Source organism: Pseudophryne corroboree, chromosome 1, assembly GCF_028390025.1.
Source record: "Pseudophryne corroboree isolate aPseCor3 chromosome 1, aPseCor3.hap2, whole genome shotgun sequence".
NCBI classification, from domain to species: Eukaryota; Metazoa; Chordata; class Amphibia; order Anura; family Myobatrachidae; genus Pseudophryne; species Pseudophryne corroboree.
The window spans coordinates 472,247,086-472,268,907 of record NC_086444.1 but is presented as its reverse complement, the minus strand read 5'-3'; the positions used below and the strand labels follow the sequence as shown (position 1 = coordinate 472,268,907).

The window sequence follows — 21,822 nt, the reverse complement described above, 5'->3', positions numbered from 1 at the left end:
GCAAGAAACTGTTCTGTCTTATTGCGAGTGCATTGGCATGTACGCGAGCTCCCATGATTGATCGTAGCGTGCCCATGGAAACATGTATATCGTTTGCACCTAGCATTGGGTGGGTGGGGGCAAGTCTCGATACCAGAGATGACTGTTATGGCTGCAGTAGCTGGGGTAGACTTCCAAATGCAGATTGACCAATTTTTGGCATATGCAGCCATACAAATGCGTCAGACTCAGAATCAAGCCCATTCACTGGGGGATACTGGAGTCTATGTACTAAGGCTTGGAGGGAAATAAAGTGGACAGAGATAAAGTACCAACCAACCAGCTCCTAACTGTCATTTTTTGAAACACAGCCTGTAACATGGCAGTTAGGAGCTGATTGGCTGGTACTTTATCTCTCTCCAATGCTTTATTAAATAGACCCCACTGAGTCTTATGTGACCTCTGAAGACACCTGATTGCACCAGGGTTTATGTAGGTGCATTTCTGGAATAGGAACAGAAAACATATTAAACTTTAGCTGTTTATTTAGAAGCTTCACAGTCTTCTTTTTATTTAGCATTACAGAATATTGTTTGTTCCTCTGTGGTATCAAATAAAGCCATGTAAAGAAATAAGGGGATAAAAATACCATGATGGTAATTATTTTTTACAGCCACTGTATCAAACTCTCACGTTATATATGCTACCAATTTAACAACTACTTAGGCCAAACTGGCATTGACCATCCATATTTTAGATTAGGCCCCATGTAGGTGTCTGACCAAAGCTGATGGTAACATAGTAACTCGGAAGTTGGTGCATGTGGCTAGATCAGACTATGGGGGTAATTCCAAGTTGATCGCAGCAGGAAATTTTTTAGCAGTTGGGCAAAACCATGTGCACTGCAGGGAAGGCAGATATAACATGTGCAGAGAGAGTTAAATTTGGGTGGGTTATTTTATTTCTGTGCAGGGTAAATACTGGCTGCTTTATTTTTACAATGCAAATTAGATTGCAGATTGAACACACCACACCCAAATCTAACTCTTTCTGCACGTTATATCTGCCTCCCCTGCAGTGCACATGGTTTTGCCCAACTGCTAAAAAAAATTCCTGCTGCGATCAACTTGGAATTACCCCCTATATGTGGGCCACTATTAGTATAAAATACGCATTTATTACATATTGTGTTACATATCATTTCATTCACTCTAAAACAATCAAATGTACAAAAGTATAAATAAAATAATGTATACATAAATCATTTCAATAATAAACATATAAATATATGTCTTGTAAAAACATTTTTAGAAAAATATGGTTTGTATCTGTGAAACTGGGTTTGCACCTGCATATTACATTACACTTCTAGTATTTGGGGCTTATTACCAAAATAGATTGTCTGTACTCCGGCATAACGAAGCAGGGAACTAATTGGCACATGGTTATATCTGTTCATGTCACGATGCAGAAAATGGACTCTGTTACCTGTAATGAAAAACAGAAGTAAAGCAACGTCATTCTAAGTTGTATTGCCAGCCAAATTTAAGTTGGCAGAAAGGCAGCAACACCTCTGGTAGTACAGAAGTAGTGCAGGCCAGACACTAGAAGTGGTAGAGTTACACAATGTAGATAATAAGAATTTACTCACCGGTAATTCTATTTCTCGTAGTCCGTAGTGGATGCTGGGGACTCCGTAAGGACCATGGGGAATAGACGGCTCCGCAGGAGACTGGGCACATCTAAGAAAGATTTAGGACTATCTGGTGTGCACTGGCTCCTCCCCCTATGACCCTCCTCCAAGCCTCAGTTAGGAACTGTGCCCGGAAGAGCTGACACAATAAGGAAGGATTTTTGAATCCCGGGTAAGACTCATACCAGCCACACCAATCACACCATATAACACGGTTAACAGTATGATAACAAATGGAGCCTCTGAAGAGATGGCTCACAACAAAACCCGATTTTTGTAACAATAACTATGTACAGGTATTGCAGACAATCCGCACTTGGGATGGGCGCCCAGCATCCACTACGGACTACGAGAAATAGAATTACCGGTGAGTAAATTCTTATTTTCTCTGACGTCCTAGTGGATGCTGGGGACTCCGTAAGGACCATGGGGATTATACCAAAGCTCCCAAACGGGCGGGAGAGTGCGGATGACTCTGCAGCACCGAATGAGAGAATTCCAGGTCCTCCTCAGCCAGGGTATCAAATTTGTAGAATTTTGCAAACGTGTTTGCCCCCGACCAAGTAGCTGCTCGGCAAAGTTGTAAAGCCGAGACCCCTCGGGCAGCCGCCCAAGATGAGCCCACCTTCCGTGTGGAATGGGCTTTTACAGATTTAGGCTGCGGTAAGCCTACCGCAGAATGCGCCAGCTGAATAGTGCTACAAATCCAGCGCGCAATAGACTGCTTAGAAGCAGGAGCACCCAGCTTAGCGGGTGCATACAGGATAAACAGCGAGTCAGTCTTTCTGACTCCAGCCGTCCTGGAAATATACATTTTTAGGGCCCTGACTACGTCCAGCAACTTGGAATCCTCCAAGTCCCTAGTAGCCGCAGGCACCACAATAGGTTGGTTCAAGTGAAAAGCTGAGACCACCTTTGGGAGAAACTGAGGACGAGTCCTCAATTCTGCCCTATCCATATGGAAAATCAGATAAGGGCTTTTACAAGACAAAGCCGCCAATTCTGAAACCCGCCTGGCCGACGCCAAGGCCAACAGCATGACCACTTTCCACGTGAGATATTTTAAATCCACAGTCTTAAGTGGTTCGAACCAATGTGATTTCAGGAATGCCAAAACCACATTGAGATCCCAAGGTGCCACTGGGGGCACAAAAGGAGGCTGAATATGCAGTACTCCTTTGACAAAAGTCTGAACTTCGGGTAGTGAAGCCAGTTCTTTTTGGAAGAAAATCGACAGAGCCGAAATCTGGACCTTTATGGACCCCAATTTGAGGCCCAACGTCACCCCTGCTTGCAGGAAGTGCAGGAATCGACCCAGTTGAAATTCCTCCGTCGGGGCCTTCATGGCCTCACACCAAGCAACATATTTTCGCCAAATGCGGTGATAATGTCTTGCGGTGACATCCTTCCTGGCTTTGATCAGGGTAGGGATGACTTCCTCCGGAATACCCTTTTCCTTCAGGATCCGGTGTTCAACCGCCATGCCGTCAAACGTAGCCGCGGTAAGTCTTGGAACAGACAGGGTCCCTGCTGCAGCAGGTCTTGTCTGAGCGGCAGAGGCCAAGGGTCCTCTGTAAGCATCTCTTGAAGTTCCGGGTACCAAGCTCTTCTTGGCCAATCCGGAACCACGAGTATGGTTTTCACTCCTCGCCTTCTTATTATTCTCAGTACCTTGGGTATGAGAGGTAGAGGAGGAAACACATAAACCGACTGGTACACCCATGGTGTCACTAGAGCGTCCACCGCTATCGCCTGAGGGTCTCTTGACCGGGCGCAATATCTTTTCAACTTCTTGTTGAGGCGAGACGCCATCATGTCTACCTGTGGTTTTTCCCACCGGTTGACCAGCATTTGGAAGACTTCTGGATGAAGTCCCCATTCTCCCGGGTGGAGGTCGTGCCTGCTGAGGAAGTCTGCTTCCCAGTTGTCCACTCCCGGAATGAACACTGCCGTCAGTGCTAACACATGATTCTCTGCCCATCTGAGAATCCTTGTGGCTTCTGCCATCGCCATCCTGCTTCTCGTGCCGCCCTGTCTGTTTACATGGGCGACCGCCGTGATGTTGTCTGACTGGATCAGTACCGGCTGGTTTTGAAGCAGGGGTCTTGCCTGGCTTAGGGCATTGTAAATGGCCCTTAGCTCCAGGATATTTATGTGAAGAGAAATCTCCTGATTTGACCACAGTCCTTGGAAATTTCTTCCCTTTGTGACTGCCCCCCAGCCCCGAAGGCTGGCATCCGTGGTCACCAGGACCCAGTCCTGTATTCCGAATCTGCGGCCCTCTAGTAGATGAGCCCTCTGCAGCCACCACAGCAGCGACACCCTGGTTCTGGCCGATAGGGTTATCCGCTGTTGCATCTGGAGATGGGACCCAGACCATTTGTCCAATAGGTCCCACTGGAACGTCCTTGCGTGGAACCTTCCGAATGGAATTGCTTCGTACGAAGCTACCATTTTTCCCAGGACTCGTGTGCATTGATGTACCGACACTTTTCCTGGTTTTAGGATGTCTCTGACCAGAGATGACAATTCCTCTGCTTTTTCCAGTGGAAGAAACACTCTTTTCTGGTCTGTGTCCAGAATCATTCCCAGGAACAGAAGACGTGTCGTCGGGACCAGCTGTGACTTTGGAATGTTTAGAATCCAGCCGTGCTGTTGTAGCACTTCCTGAGAAAGTGCCACCCCCACTATCAACTGTTCTTTGGACCTCGCCTTTATCAGGAGATCGTCCAAGTACGGGATAATTAAAACTCCCTTCTTGCGAAGGAGTATCATCATTTCGGCCATTACCTTGGTAAAGACCCTCGGTGCCGTGGATAACCCGAACGGCAGCGTCTGGAACTGATAGTGACAGTCCTGTACCACAAATCTGAGGTACTCCTGGTGCGGAGGGTAAATGGGGACATGCAGGTACGCATCCTTGATGTCCAGGGATACCATGTAATCCCCCTCCTCCAGGCTCGCAATAACCGCCCTGAGCGATTCCATCTTGAACTTGAACCTTTTGATATAAGTGTTCAAGGTTTTTAAATTTAAGATGGGTCTCACCGAACCGTCCGGTTTCGGTACCACAAACATTGTGGAGTAGTAACCCTTTCCTTGCTGAAGGAGGGGTACCTTGACGATCACTTTCTGTGAATACAGTTTTTGAATAGCCACCAACACTGCCTCCCTGGCAGAGGGAGTTGCCGGCAAGGCAGATTTTAGGAAACGGCGGGGGGGGAGACGTCTCGAATTCCAGCCTGTACCCCTGAGATACTACTTGAAGGACCCAGGGATCCACTTGTGAGAGAGCCCACTGTGCGCTGAAAAACCTGAGACGTGCCCCCACCGTACCCGATTCCGCCTGAGCAGACCCAGCGTCATGCTGTGGACTTACCGGACGCAGGGGAAGACTTCTGCTCCTGGGAACTAGCTGTGTGCTGCAGCTTTTTCCCCCTTCCTCTGCCCCTCGGCAGAAAGGATGAGCCTCTAGCCCGCTTATTTTTCTGGGGCCGAAAGGACTGTACCTGATAATACGGTGCTTTCTTTTGCTGTGGGGTAGCCTGTGGCAAAAAAGTCGATTTCCCAGCAGTAGCTGTGGAAACGAGGTCTGAAAGACCTTCCCCAAAAAGTTCCACCCCTTTATAGGGTAAAACTTCCATGTGCCGCTTGGAGTTGGCATCACCTGACCATTGCCTAGTCCATAACCCCCGTCTGGCGGCAATGGACATAGCGCTTATTTTTTATGCCAGCCGGCAAATATCCCTCTGTGCATTACGCATGTATAAGACCGCGTCTTTTATATGGTCAATCGTTAGCAAAATATTGTCCCTATCCATGGTATCAATGTTTTCCGACAGGGAGTCTGACCACGCAGCAGCAGCACTGCCCATCCAAGCTGATGCAATAGCGGGTCTCAATATAATGCCAGTGTGTGTGTATATAGCTTTTAGGGTACTTTCCAGCTTTCTATCAGCAGGTTCTTTTAGGGCGGCCGTATCCGGAGACGGTAGTGCCACCTTCTTTGATAAGCGTGTCAATGCTTTATCTACCCTAGGGGGGGTTTCCCAGCGTGACCTATCCTCTGGGGAAGTCCACGCTTCCTCACACACCTCATTTAATTCGTCAGATGCAGGAAAAACTACTGGTAGTTTTTTCTCACCAAACATAATACCCTTTTTTGTGGTACCTGGGGTATCATCAGAAATGTGTAAAACATTTTTCATAGCCTCAATCATATAACGGGTGGATCTATTGGAGGGTACACTCGTCTCATCATCGTCGACACTGGAGTCGGTATCCGTGTCGACATCTGTATCTGTCATCTGAGGTAGCGGGCGTTTTATAGCCCCTGATGACATTTGAGACGCTTGGACAGGCACAAGCTGAGTAGCCGGCTGTCCTATGTCGTCAAACCTTTTATGTAAGGAGCTGACACTGTCACGTAATTCCTTCCATAAGTCCATCCACACTGGTGTCGACCCCGCAGGGGGTGACATCACATTCACAGGCATTTGCTCCGCCTCCACATCATTATCCTCATCATACATGTCGACACAGCAGTACCGACACACAGCAGACACACAGGGAATGCTCTTACAGAGGACAGGACCCCACAAAGCCCTTTGGGGAGACAGAGGGAGAGTATGCCAGCACACACCAGGGCGCTATATAACACAGGGATATCACTATACAGAGTGTTTTCCCCTATAGCTGCCTATAATATATATATATACTGCGCCTAAATTGTGCCCCCCCTCTCTTTTTTACCCTTTCTGTAGTGCAGGACTGCAGGGGAGAGCCAGGGAGCTTCCTTCCAGCGAAGCTGTGAGGGAATAATGGCGCCAGTGTGCTGAGGGAGTTGGCTCCGCCCCTTTTTCGGCGGGCTTTCTCCCGCTATTTTATCGTTTCTGGCAGGGGTTAATATACACCTATATAGCCTCTGGGGCTATATATGGTGTTAGTTTTGCCAGCCAAGGTGTTATTATTGCTGCTCAGGGCGCCCCCCCCCAGCGCCCTGCACCCATCAGTGACCGCAGTGTGTGGTGTGCATGAGGAGCAATGGCGCACAGCTGCAGTGCTGTGCGCTACCTTGGAGAAGACAGAAGTCTTCAGCCGCCGATTTTCCGGACCACCTTCTTGTTTCTGGCTCTGTAAGGGGGACGGCGGCGCGGCACCGGGAACGGACGACGAGGTCGGGTCCTGTGTTCGATCCCTCTGGAGCTAATGGTGTCCAGTAGCCTAAGAAGCCCAAGCTACCACCACTTAGGTAGGTTCGCTTCTTCTCCCCTTAGTCCCTCGTTGCAGTGAGCCTGTTGCCAGCAGGTCTCACTGAAAATAAAAAAGCTAAACTATACTTTCTTCTAGGAGCTCAGGAGAGCCCATAGTGTGCATCCAGCTCAGCCGGGCACAGAAATCTAACTGAGGCTTGGAGGAGGGTCATAGGGGGAGGAGCCAGTGCACACCAGATAGTCCTAAATCTTTCTTAGATGTGCCCAGTCTCCTGCGGAGCCGTCTATTCCCCATGGTCCTTACGGAGTCCCCAGCATCCACTAGGACGTCAGAGAAAATAGAGGAAAATATACAATATTCCTTTACATTATTTAAAAACACTTGGGAGGATTCAATTGTTTTTAATGCAGCTATTACTTATTGGGTGCCCAACGGAGCAATTCAATTGTTGCCCCATTCAGACGCGAATTGCCATGGCTGCACACACTTCAGCTCACAACCCCCGGAGGTGGCAAGCTGAAATGTGTGAAATGACAGCTGTTTGGGCGCCCAAACAGCACTTTTCCCATCGCGGCCAATAGTTTAGCTGGGTTTAGCCCCTGTGTAATTGGGCACAATAATCATAATTAAAGGGTGCAAAATACAATTGAATTACAACATTGTGCACCCACTGATTATCGCAACGTAAAAACAATTTAATTCCCCCGTAGACACTGTCACTGAGGAGGTTAGGAAAATTTCATGACTTCCGAACATTTTGCATGGGAGTTTGTACAACCTGCTCTATGTGGAAGTGCTTTCAGCTGTTGGAAATAAGTCTGGGTGATTCCAATTACAGTTATGTAAAGGGCTTCCAAATGGGACTACCCAGAAGCCTAAAGGTTTATTTACTAAAGGTTGGTTTTTATAGATTTCAAAATAGAAGAAAACCGGGCTCAACTGATGTTGGGTTTCCAGAGCTGAAACGCACAGGTGATTTTTTTAATATTAATTATTAAATGTTAGTAAATGAGATGAAGGTGCTGAGAGGGAGAGAGGAGCGGGGAGACGGGGGAAGAGCAGCGGCTACAGTAGTGTAGCCGGAGGATGGGGCACTGCCGCCAAACCTCACAGCAGCGGGACCTCGCTTTCTGGAGCCAGGAGGATGCTGCCGTGAGCGGCGGTGGCGCCCTATCCTCCGGCTACGCTGCTGTAGCCGCTGCTCTCCCCAGTCTCCCCGCTGCTCTCAGCACCCTCATCTCCATCTGACTTTTTTTTTTAAGTCGGATTGAGATGGTCGTAAACGGGGCCAAAACCTATTGGATTTGGCCTAATTTTCGACAGAAGCACGCGGATCGGCAGCTGTCCCGCCGATTCACGTGCTTTCCGACAAGTCGAATTCCCCAAATTGTCGGTTAAATAAAGACGGGGATTTAATAGGTCGGAACCCCTTCTGCCCTGAAAAAGTCGAAACCCAACATCAGATTCAGTTTTAACATTTTTGCAATCAATAAAAATCAACCTTTTGTAAATAAACCCCCTAGTGTCCACTTGGAGAGACTTGTTTGTATATTGGGGGTAATTCCAAGTTGATCGCAGCAGCAAATTTTTTAGCAGTTGGGCGAAACCATGTGCACTGCAGGAGGGGCACATATAACATGTGCAGAGAGAGTTAGATTTGGGTGGGGTGTATTCAAACTGAAATCTAAATTGCAGTGTAAAAATAAAGCAGCCAGTATTTACCCTACACAGAAACAAAATAACCCACCCAAATCTAAGTCTCTCTGCACATGTTATATCTGCCTCCCCTGCAGTGCACATGGTTTTGCCCAATTGCTAACAAATTGCTGCTGCGATCAACTCAGAATTACCCCCATTATTCCTATCCAATACTTCCTTACTCTCATTGTGGTTTTAACCATGTGCAATGCTTGAACTCTACTTCTAGTAATGCTCACGCCTTACTTACACACTATGGGAATGCAGTGATATAGGAAAATGATATGATATGTAAGGGAAATACACGGTCACATTATTATGACCACCTCCTACATTTGACATTAGCAGACCGTAGCCCATGAAGTACATTACGTGTCATGTGCTGGCTTGTTGGGTAAATAAGGTGTGTGATAGGCCGTCTGCACAAATATTTGTTGCTGTCATGGGTAATAGGGGCAAGTTTATCCAAGTTGCAAAACGGGCTGATTATCGGCTTTCGGGCCAAGGGTGGCAGTACTTCTGAAACAGTGCACTGTGTGGAGAAGGTGTATTGTGACTAGACAAATAGCACCATTGCGGATAACCGACATGGAAACTGCAGAGCACCACATGTCACTGATGTGAGCGGTGAACGTCGGCTGCGAAGGTGCATGAAGGCCGACCGACGCGCTACAATAGAGCAGCACACTGTCCAAACGTGAAACAAAATTATTGAAGAATTGGTAGACATGTAAATAGAAGCCACACGACAGACTAATTGTTATGGCACACAATTGTGTAGATTTTAAAATGACTAAAATGACAGTTCAGCTCGTCTAGCTGCTGTCCGTGCTGCACATGGCGGTTGCTCTGGCTGTTAGCTGGTGGTCATAATAATGTGACATGACCATGTAGTTAAAGGTTTAGGGGGTGATTGTAGGCGAAACAGGCAAATTGCTGTTGCTGAGGCATTTAAATGACGACAATGGCAGCCCAACTTGCACCCTTTGCCTGGCCGATTCTCACCCCTATTTGCTCAAAAGTGCTCACTAGCCTATGGGGTAGTGAACACTTTGAGCAAGATCCCACTGCCTTACAGTGCAGATTTGCCTGGGTAAATCCATTCATGCACAATTGAATTACACCCTCAATCTCTCAACCCTTTTGTCCAACAAATGTCGCCATTCCCTCTTAAACCTTTAAAATCTACACAATTGTGTGCCATAACAATTAGTCTGTCGTGTGGCTTCTATTTACATGTCTACCAATTCTTCAATAATTTTGTTTCAATCTACCAATTATGGGAACTGCAACTTTAAATGTAATAACATTTTCATTTTTACTATCAGGAGGAGGATGGATTTGCCTCCCACCGGGTAGTGTTTATAGGCTAGGAATGTCTCTACCCTAGTTGCTACAACTTTCACCAGTGTGTGCAGATGGATTAGGTATGGAAAGCCAAGCTGGATGTTTAAAGTTATAGAGCCCACACAAGAAAAATGTTCTAAGTAGCATTACAATGTCTGGATGCCCGTGACGGCATTGTAAGGTTGACCGGGATTAATACTACAGAAATTAATCATGCCATGATTGATATTTTGAGCACAATCAAAGTGGTAAGCTGCATAATTTTTATTTTCCACATTTGTTTTGGGGAAAAAAAAAATTCTTTTGTAACGCAATTTTTTTTTAAAAAGCAGATTCGCACAATATTGGCACCCCCATTATTTATATTTGGTATAGCACTGAGTTGACTTCTATAATATTTAACAAGGTTGGAGAAAAATTGGTAGCTGATTTTAAGGTGGACACAAAGGTGCCTGCAGCTGTGTCTATTGGCGGTCATCCACCTACCAGACCTCTCAGCTCTGCACAAGATCTGCGTCTCTCAACCACATGTATTACTTCTTCCCACTCAAAATTACACAACTTTATCCGGGCTTCCCCTACTCTGTAGAATGCCCTCCCACGCACAATAAGACTCGCCTCTAGTCTCCAAACCTTTAATCGTTCCCTGAAAACTCACTTCTTAAGACAAGCCTATCAAATTCCAGACCCACCCACATAACCTTCAATGCTTCCCTATCCAATTACATCCTTTCTGTACAGTACACATAACCTCACATATTTTGTCTTCCAACATTGCTGGGCGATCATATCATACAACCCATCAAGAACCTAGCAATCTGGTGGACCATTATGCAATAGGTAGCATCTATCCTTGTGAATCAATGCCTATTTCCCTATAGATTGTAAGCTTGCGAGCACGGCCTTCCTACCTCAATGTCTGTCTGTTTTTGCCCAGTTTTGTTCTATAACTGTTGTTCTAATTGTAAAGCACAATGGCATTTGCTGCACTATATAAGAAACTGCTAATAAATAAATAAATAATAAATAAATAATAAATCCACCTGCCTTTTTATGTAAATGCAGACACAAAGGACGGTATCCTATTAGCCACGGTAAATTACCGCCATTAATGGATACCCCTGGGGCTATCCAATTAGCAAAACAAAATCCCAACTTCCCAGCCCTTAGAGGCCCGTGTGTTTTTTTCTGTAAAAACACATAGGTCCAGGAACTTATCCCAGATACCATGTGTTTTGTCCTGAAAATATGTACATTTTCTGGCCCCCCCAAAAAAGGGGCTATAATTTAATAGCCCGATAATGACCATCGGGCTAAAATCGCGCTTATTGCCCATTCTTTTTGGCTGAAAACTTAGAGCTCGTAAATGGATAACCACCATAGTCCGTCCCTTGTTTACATCCGTTCTTCAAATCTGAGACGTACACACAGTAATAGTGATTGGTGCAGTTTCTCCATCAGAATATGGCTACCTATGAGGTTGAGCATCTGTGTACGCAACCTTTTTCACCAACACTCCTGTGATTCTACCATAATACGCCCATAAGAAGGACATCTCTGTGATTGCACTAAGACACCTAACTGTCAATGGCCAGCAATACCCATTAAATTTTCAATACACGTCACCAAGCGTGCGTCTGAAATCACAATTGTGACTGTATAGACACAATCAGGATGCATGGGCAGTAGCAAAAAATAGCTCTACTACGTCCAACAACAGAAATGCATACAACTCTGAATCAGGCCCTTATTGTGGGATCTTGGACCCTCCTCCATTCAGAACATTCCCAGTTGTATGATATTCTAGATGTGTTGCCTATGGAATGCCCTCTCCAACACTCACCACAGAGTTCCAGTTTAGTTCAAATTGGGAGACTAAGAGGGCCATTGTAAAATTTTGATTTTATGTTCACGAGGACTTGAGGGACAGAGCCTGGAGGGGGCAGGATGAGGACTTGAGGAACAGATCCAGGAGGGGACAGGACAAGGCTGGCGGGGATGAAGCAGAGCTGGGAGCAGACTGAGGTTCCTTTACTAGTAATAAATATTGTTTGAGTGGAGTAACCCTATAATTAAGCTGCAAAAAAAATAATTTTCTTAACATACCTGGGCCTACTATTACAGATCCACCCTGTTGTGCTGGATCGCCTTGAAAATCAAATGCTGGACTTTTTATTGCTCTCCAAATGCTTTTAATGCTTCCACTTATGAAGTTTGATTTCACATGGGGGCTTCCTGCTAAAATATTTAGAAAGTATATTCAATTACTGCATAACAACAAAGAAACAAGACTGGTATTGGTATTCTAGCACTTTGCAGCACGATTAGGGGAAAAAAATTATGGTGTCAAATAATAGTTTTTATGATAAATAAACAAATGAAGCAAATTTGGTAGCACGTGCCCCAAAACCAGACACAAAATACATTCACTAAAAAGCCTCAATTGAGAGCAGACTGTATGCAAAGTTGCACCTATGGAAGAATGTGCACAGCCCTGCACCAGTAGCCTATGCACCCACATGCACTTATAGCCATGTTTTTAGCTATTTGTGAAATACACACTTGCTATTAGGCTTAGATAGTTATAAGAATTGTTTGCTGTGACTTATACTTTTAAACCAGTTTTAGAAATATATATTTTTATATTGCCTGGTTGTTTAGCATTTTATCAATAAAACGTCATCTCTCTACCCCTTGTACTTGGCTAGATGAGTGGCTATGTGACCAAGGATGTGTGATGAATTCCATGAACCTGGTGGGTGTAAGGGAGGAGTGTGGTATGGAAGGTCGACCACACTTAGGTCGACAGTGTCTAGGTCGACAGTAACAAGGTCGATTCTAGGGATTCTAGGTCGACAGGGTCTCTAGATCGTCATGGTCTAGGTCGACAGGTCAAAAGGTCGACATGAGTTTTTAAATGTTTTTTGGTGTTGCTTTCAGTGTACAGTGACCGGGAACCCCAATTAGTGCACCGTGTCCCCTCGCATGGCTTGCTTAGCTCGCCATTCTTCGGGCAAGGTGCCTCGCTCCGCTACTACTGCACTTGGCACAGGTTACTGTTCCCAATTGTAGTCCACATGGCTCATAAAGTATGAAAAAGTAAAAAAAAAAAAAATTCCCAAAACTCACATCGACCTTTTGACCTGTCGACCTAAAACATGTCGACCTAGAGACCCTGTCAACCTAGAAACCCTGTCGACCTAGTTACTGTCGACCAATAGTGGTCGACCTAGTTACTGTCGACCTAGAGACCGGATACTGGGAGGGAGAGAGGTAGAGGGAGTTATGTGTGACATGTCTCTCAGATAGAGCAGTACACACATACTAGTGCCATGCGCATAAGTGTTGTACCTCCCTTAAGCACAAGCCAATAAAGCTGTCTCAGGCATACATGCATGTCAGTCAATCTGCATTTGTTCACAATCATGTGAACACACCTGTTGAGACTCGCCCTACATGTATGTCAGACCGCCTCTCCAAGAGTGTCAGATTTATGCAAATCTGCATGGGAAAGTGGCTGTTTTTCTGGGCGCGCACACAGTGCCTTTACAATGGTAGATTGTACATTGGACGTTTGTTCCATCATCCCGTGGTCCAGTGCTTTGTGCCGTGTCTACAGGGTGCAGGCAATGGAAGTAGAACTAGAGAACACTGGCTGCCAGAGTAAACAAATGGATGCCATTGCTTCACAGCATTTATGAAGATGTTCACCCCATAGAAATCATATATTTCTCTTGGAGTAACCCATTTTGTGCCACTTACTGCCATCTCCAAAGATCTCTATGTGAACGGTAAAGTGAATCAATTTAGCTTTAGGTTTATCGATCAATGGGTAAGTCACTATGCTCATACACGGATGTTAGCTGCCTTTCGCTGACAGTGTTAGACTGACAGTGATAGAGAGAAAATCCTTACAGAGGAGAAAATATGTAGACACCAAGGCAATACATACTGCAAATACAGAGGGCGAAAAACGCACATCTCCGATCAAAATCTCTGACATGCGGGGGGATGCCCAGCACAGGGCTAGTCTGTCCTGAACGCCAAGCCCTACCCCCTTCCCTCTGCAGATGTGCGAAAGCATCGCACAGCGGTGATGCTTTCGTACCTGCCGAGTAGCTACCCGTCATGTTTAGGGTCACAGCAGCTGCATGTGACATCACGCAGCCGCCATGGCCTGCCCTGCAAATGGTCCAGACACGCCTGCGTTGTCCAGACCGCGCCCCCCCAACGCCGCTGACACACCCTCTCCCGCCCAGTGACCGCCTCGGCCTGTCAATCAGGCAAAGGCGATCGCAAAAGTGAGATGCCGTTGCATCTTACTGTGTGCGCACGCGCAGTGCGGCTTCTGCACGTGCGCACACTACACCAGGCATCAGACTGCAAACGCTACCGCGTTCCAGTCTGAGTTAGGCCCATAGTTCCCACCATTCCACAGCATACTTGCCTACCTGACCCTCTCCATGAGGGAGAAAATGCTCTGTTCCTGGACTTTCCTGGTAATGTATGATTGCCATCACCTGTGGTGAGCTAGCTAGACAGAGATAAAATACCAGCCAATCAGCTCTCTCTACTTTATCTCTCTCCAAGCTTTGATACATCTCCCCCATAGACCCCTATATCACTAATAAGGGGTCTACTCATGAAGCAGTGAAAAGAGTGGAGAAGTGAGCCAGTGGAGAAGTTGCCCATGGCAACCAATCAGCACTGAAATAACATCTATCAGGTGCATTCTATAAAATTATACGTAGCAGCTGATTAGTTGCCAAGGGCAACTTCTCCACTGGCTCACTTCTCCACGCTTTTCAATGCTTCATTAACAGACCCCTAAGCCATACTTGCCTACTTTTCAAAAAGCATGTCAGGGAGATGTGAAAGTAACACCTATCAGCGCAGACATGTACTGCTACATCTGAGAGGCATGTCATAAAAACGACTAAAGGGGGGTACACATGTAGAGATGTGTGCTGAGCGATCTATCATAGAGCGCTTAGTACACATCTCTTCCCCCACTCAGCACTTAGCGCGATGTGTGCTGAGCGGATGGGGGGGGGGGGGGTCGCTCACTTCACACAGCGGTGTGCCGGCGATAGCGATGCTCGGGGCTGCGCATCGCTATGGGGCAGAATGAGGGAGTTTAGGCAACTATACCCTAAGCTAGGAAGATGCAGAAAGCAAGCAATTGTGCTAACATGCTTAGCTCAAAAGGTCAAGATGAGGTCAGATGTCTATTACATTCCAGCTATGCACGTGATCAGTTCCATATACTGTAGTTCAACACTGCATTATTTGTTTTACACAAATAAATCAATACCTGAGGAGGTAGAGGTTTCCCCTTTTTTCATCCCTAACTTGGTATAGATATCTCGGTCAGTATTAACATACATTTCATGAGGATATCCTGTTAATGAGCAAAATTGCTACAGAACAGAGGAGAAAACACAATGTAAGATTTTAGACAAACATTTTCTGCATATTCACATTTGACGGCTAGGCAGTTATGTGACTCATGAGGTGGCAGTCATCAAGGGTCAGAATGTACTGATGCCATAACAGTTCTTTGAGTCACACTACATGGCAGTCTACGCCAGCCACAATATCCGTAGGTATAGGAGGCAGTGGCAGATCCAGGAAGGGGGGGCACTCGGGCCTGTACCCCCCTGTCATTTGTGACCCCGCCTGTCCCTGTCCGTTTGTGTCACTGAGACACGCTGCCGCTCAGTCCGGCGGCAGCGTGTCTCAGCTGTCAGGAGGAGAGCGCGGCTATCTGGCGGCGTGTAGCGGACTTCAAACCAGCCGCCGGTTTGTGAGCCAATCAGAGCTCGCGGACTGGAAGCCAATCAGGAGCCGCCGGTCCGCGAGCTCTGATTGGCTCACGAACGCCAGACATAGCCGCGCTCTCCTCCTGACACCCTCAGAGCCGGGCAGAGAAGCAGCAGCAGCAGCGGTAAGCAGCTGCAGCACTTCTGTGGGGGCATTTGTATACCTGCTGTGGGGGCATTTGTATACCTGCTGTGGGGGCATTTGTATACCTGGCACTGTGGGGGCAATTGTATACCTGGCACTGTGGGGGCAGTTGTTTACCTGGCACTGTGGGGGCAGTTGTTTACCTGGCACTGTGGGGGCAATTGTATACCTGACACTGTGGGGGCATTTTTGGATCTGGCACTGTAGGGGCATTTTTGGATCTGGCACTGTGGGGGCATTTGTGGATCTGGCACTGTGGGGGCATTTGTGGATCTGGCACCGTGGGGGCAATTGTGGATCTGGCACTGTGGGTGCAGTTGTGGATTTGGCACTGCACTATTGGGGGCATATGTCTGTGTATCACGTCTCATTTTAATTGGCCACACTCACTAAATGACTGCGGGCATTACTACAGGCAACATTACTACTGGGGGCAATACAGGCATTACATAAGGGGCACCACTACTATGGGGTCTATATAAGGGGCACTACCAGTACAATGGACATTGCATAATGAGCGCTACAACTGTGGGCATTGTATAAGAAGCGCCACCTCACATGCACTGAAGCCGCACGCAAATGCACTTGCCCCTTCCATGGTGCCCCCCCTATCATTTTCTTCTGGATCCGCCCCTGATAGGAGGAGTAGGGACACAATGTGTCATGTTCTCATAACTGTATGAAATTGTATATACTGTTTAAATGACAGACACTATACTCCAAATCAGGGAGACCGACAGGACACGCTGCAACTTGAAGTTCTACAACTGCTGAACAGCTACAAATTAATGAGGAGGAGGGAATGAAATAGTTTCTAATACCCCTTTCACACCGCACAAATAACCCGGTATCGACTTTGCATACTGCGGGTTGACACGGGTCGCTGTGCGGTGTGAAAGAGCCATGGTCGAATTCCCAGGCCGCCTGACCTGGTAATTCAACACAGGAATAAAGCAGTGTTATTCCCTGGTTGAAAACCGTGTCAGTGGCAGCGTGAATGGGTTCCCGGGTCGATGCGACCCAGGACCCGTTCACTACAATAGGAAGAGGCCCCGTTCACTACAATAGGAAGAGGCGGCGCGGAGATGACCTCAAAGTTCTACATATTTTATTTGGTCCTAACTGTGAATAAGACCCAGTGCACCTAGATGGCTCTATTGATAAAGAATGAAGAGAAACCTTACCTGTATATGTAGATATGATGACTGCCCAATGACAATAAGTCTGACATCTGCTTTCTGAAATATCAAAACTATGTTAGAAATGAAAAAATAATTATGCTTAGGAAAGAATAGTTAAAAAAATAATCTAGTAGTCATATGCATATAATATTAAAAATTCAAAAGGCATGGCCATTCATAGATCAAGTTATACAGTCTTTCAGGATATACATTTTGACAGGGCCGGACTGACCACCTGGCACAGAAGGGCCGTCTGAAAGCCTGGCTGTGCAGCTCCGCCTCCCAGCACTTGATCAGGCAGCATGCAGAGATTCAAGGTGATATAGACGCGAAATTCCGACAGCCGACAATACCGACAGCCAGAATACCAGTGCCACAGGGCTATTCCCACTCGTGAGTGTCCAGGACACCCATAGAGTGGGAATTTATCCTGTGGCGAGAGCAGGGATCCACCGAGCTCGCAAACCATATAACACGGATTAGGGCAGAGTTGGAATAATCCGGGTCGAGTGACCAGGTATTCCAACCCGGGTAGTTTGCAGGGTTGAACACGGGTTCAACCTGGCAAACTCTGCAGCGTAAATGTGAGCCAGATCGCATCGACCTTACAAAGAATGTACGGGCAGCGCTTGGAGATCATGTTATCTCCAAGCACCGCCCCCGCCACGTCATCAGCTACGTCACCAACCCGGCAATAAGCCAGGTAGGGGACGGTAGTCGCAGCCGGGTCGCAGCCGGGTAGCACCCATGTCAGGCTCCCGGCTGCGACCCCCTATTTCAGATGCTCTGGGCAGTGCTTTACTTCCTGGAGCCAGTGGTCCCGTCCCCTCCATGTGACATCATACTTTCACATTTCAAGGGTGAAGTCAGCACAGAGCCCTGCTCTGGCACTGGTTAGAGGCAGGGCCGTAACTGAGGGTGTGCGAACAGTGTCACCGCACTGAGTGCAGGGCGATGTGACCGGCACTGTCGCTGCACCATGGCACATGCATGTGGCTTGCAAAGAGCCTAGAACAGCACCCTGCAGCTATTGGGTATCCGGACTCCAGGTCGACAACAAAAAGGTCGACACACCTCAGGTCGACACCAATTGATCGACACACCTCAGGTCGACATGGACAAAAGGTCGACATGGACAAAGGGTCGACAGAAGCAAGGTCGACATGGAAAAAGGTCGACATGAGTTTTTCACAATTTTTTCTTTTTTGGAACCTTTTCATACTTAACGATCTACGTGGACTACGATTGGAACGGTAATCTGTGCCGAGCGAAGCGGAGCGGAGCGAAGGCACCATGCGAGGGGACGCGGTGCACTAATTGGGGTTCCCGGGCACTCTACGAAGAAAACGACACCAAAAAAAACATAAAAAAACTCATGTCGACCTTTTTCCATGTTGACCTTGTTCCTGTCGACCTTTTGTCCATGTCGACCTAAGGTGTGTCGACCAATTGGCGTCGACCTAAGGTGTGTCGACCTTTTTGTTGTCGACCTGGAGTCCCAGACCCCAGCTATTGGTGCTACTGCAGTACCATCTGCAGGCAATGCCCTAAGTACCGGAACCGGTGGCAGTGGCCCTGCCCCCTAGGCGTGACATAATGATGTCACGGGTGTATGAGGCAGTGCCAGAACAGGCTACCTTGGTACGGTACTGGCTGATGGAATAAAATGAAAACCACACATTTATTTCCAATGTAACCATTTAGAGCATCATGCTGGTGGAGTAAAGCCCTGTACACACGGTGCAATTTGTCCTTACGATATTCACTATATAGTCAAAATCGTAAAAAAAATTTGTGCAAATTGCAGCATGTGTATGCTCTTGCGATGCCGATGCACGATCGGCATTGTAAGAAAAAATAGACTGTGCAGGCAGGGTCGATATTGGTTAGATCGGAGGCTCATGCCTCCTGGCAGTTTCTAGCAGATATCATCCATAAACTGAAATTGCACCGTGTGTACACACCATAAGAATGATAAGATGAAATTGGTGAAGTTGTGCATGGAACCATTCAACAATGTCCCAGCCAGCAGTGATAGTAATAGGTTTATCACTTTAATCTTTGCAGGGAAAGGTTCCTAATAGACCACCCAAATATTATTACATTGGGAACATACTGAGACGCATAAAGAAAGAAAAAAAACTATGATTCACAATGTGAGAAAATAATCTCATTTATTTAGACAGCTAACCAATCATACCTCCAGAAAACTTTTTGGAATCTTGGCCAAATCTTCCACATATTCTTTACACGTGTAACAGAGGAAATTCTGCAGAAACAGTTCCAGAAATGCTTCAGTATCATAGCAACTGTGAAACAATCATTAGTCACAATGCACATACAATGTACTCTTTTACCTAACGGCCTGTTACTGTATATAATGTTTGTTTACACTACGAAAAGTACTTTTTTAAAGAAGTTGTATAGGGCATTTCTAGAGAGCCCAGGACCCCCAGACTGCCCCCTGACTTGTACAGAGAGCTGGGGATGGCACCTGTCATGAGACGGTCACTTACCCTCACAAAAACTATGATCGCCTTACTGTCTCTGTATAAGTCCCCAAACTGGAAGCTCCTGCCGCTTCTGTCCCTCAGCAGGCAGCCTGCAGCTAGCTCCAGGTCCGGGTGGTACAGAGAGGTGCACAGCTCGGCGCTGCCGCCCTCCATGTTCCTGCCTATCTGCTGGGTGACTGGGGTGCTGCTCTCCGAGGCCATGTTACCATTCCTTCGTAAATTGGGTGGGAATCAGGCAGGGAATCCTCCCTCCTCCTTTACAGCAAGAGCCGTTGAACATGAAATCTAATTGTAATGGAGTTGCTCAGCCTCAGTATGGGGCGGCCCTCTGCTGGTGCTGCCTACAGGGGATTCCTGCCTACAGTTAACTCTAGCTGCGAATGAACCTCAGGTATTGCCGGGAATAGGTGAAAGCCGGACCCATGTTTGGGTTCAGTGTTTGGTGTTCACTAAAATGTGACAAAAATAATTAAAAGTCACTGCTCACACTATAGAGTCAGACACTGCTCACACCTTGTGGTTCATTCAGATCTGATCGCTGCTGTGCGTTTTTGCACAGGGGGTGATCAGATCCGAACTGCGCATGCGTATGCACCGCACTGCATCGGCGCGTTGCACAGAGTCAAACACTGCTCACAACAGGGGGTAATTCAGACCTGATCGCTAGGCTGCGTTTTCGCACAGCAGGTGATCAGGTCTAAACTGCACATGCGTATGCACCGCAATACGCAGGCGCATCACACGGGTACAAAGCGGGTCGCTGCTCAGCGATGGGTTTGTGTGATTAATCCATTCACACGGGCGTTCGCAAGGAGATTGACAGGAAGAGGGCGTTCGTGGGTGTCAACTGACCATTTTCAGGGAGTGGTTGGAAAAACGCAGGCGTGTCCATGCGTTTGCAGGGAGGGTTCCTGACGTCAATTCCGGTCACGGACAGGCTGATGTGATCGCAGCGGCGAGTAAGTCCTGGGCTGCGCAGAGACTGCACAAGATCTGTTTGTACAGCTCTGCTACACATGCGTTCGCACACTTGCATAGCTAAAATACACTCCCCTGTAGGCGGTGACTATGTGATCACAGCAGTGCAAAAATTGCCTGCTAGCTCAGGTCTGAATTACCCCCCTAGAGGCAGACACCACTCACACTACAGAGTCAGACACTGATCACACCTAGAGTCATATACCGCTCACGCTACAGAGTCAGGCACTGCTCACACTACAGAGTCAGGCACTGCTCACACCTAGAGTCAGATACCGCTCACACTACAGAGTCAGACACCGCTCACACCTAGAGTCAGATACCGCTCACACTACAGAGTCAGGCACTGCTCACACCTAGAGTCAGATACCGCTCACACTACAAAGTCAGGCACTGCTCACACCTAGAGTCAGATACCGCTCACACTACAGAGTCAGGCACTGCTCACACCTAGACTCAAACACCGCTCACACTACAGAGTCAGCCACTGCTCACACTACAGAGTCAGACACCGCTCACACCTAGAGTCAGACACCGCTCACACTACAGAGCCAGACACTGCTCACATTACAGAGTCAGACACTGCTTACACAACACAACTGACTCTGAGCTTACTGCACTTAACAAAAAATTTGCCCTACACACAACACACCACAGAGTGACGCTATAAACACTACACTACATCACAGACTGACCATGCACACACTCACTACACAGATTGACCTAATACACTATTCAGGTGCGGTTGAAAATAGCAGAGATGCTAAGATATGGTAGTGCAGCAGGAGACATCTGGTATAAGTAGACGCCTCCTGCATGCATGTGTGACTGTCTGCTGCATACCTCCCACCTGTCCCGAATACAGCGGGACAGCCCCGCTATTTGGACACGCTGACCCTCCCCGTGGGCAGGAAGGGGGGAGGGGCAGATTGGGATAGCCAGTGATCACCGCTGATCTGCATCTATCAGTGCGGAAAGGGACAGTCGGGGGCTGCCAGCTGCTCAGGGAGCGCTGTACACGCCCCCATAATGACGAAAACGGGGGCTGCATCTCTGTACCACACCCCTCCACCAGTGGCTCTGCCCATTCATCCAGAGGCCACACCCCTTTTCGGGCGCAGACACTGCCCCCCCTGTGTACCTGGTTCTGCTCCTCGTAGATGCTGGGAAAATGTAATCAATGCAGCCGCTGCCCTCCCCCCCAGTGTACCCGGCGCTGCTCCTCATAGATGCTAGGATAATGTAATCAATA

General features: G+C 47.4%; 1 protein-coding gene across 3 annotated transcripts; it reads right to left on the bottom strand.

Annotated features, from left to right (window-relative positions):
- Window positions 1-506: 506 nt before the first annotated feature.
- PRXL2C (peroxiredoxin like 2C) lies at window positions 507-19,979 on the bottom strand. Of its 3 annotated transcripts, none has more exons than XM_063914757.1 (6): window positions 19,596-19,977; window positions 19,280-19,348; window positions 17,083-17,136; window positions 15,246-15,351; window positions 12,038-12,166; window positions 507-1,467 (listed from the first exon to the last, which is right to left on the bottom strand). In XM_063914757.1, the coding sequence occupies exons 1-6, from the start codon at window positions 19,791-19,793 to the stop codon at window positions 1,340-1,342; spliced, it is 684 nt and encodes a 227-aa protein (XP_063770827.1). In that variant the 5' UTR covers window positions 19,794-19,977; the 3' UTR covers window positions 507-1,339. The 3 variants fall into 3 exon arrangements, with proteins under 3 accessions (XP_063770827.1, XP_063770818.1, XP_063770837.1); XM_063914748.1 differs by having other exon boundaries at window positions 12,038-12,169; window positions 19,596-19,975; XM_063914767.1 differs by lacking the exon at window positions 12,038-12,166 and having other exon boundaries at window positions 19,596-19,979.
- Between the last annotated feature and the right edge of the window lie 1,843 nt (window positions 19,980-21,822).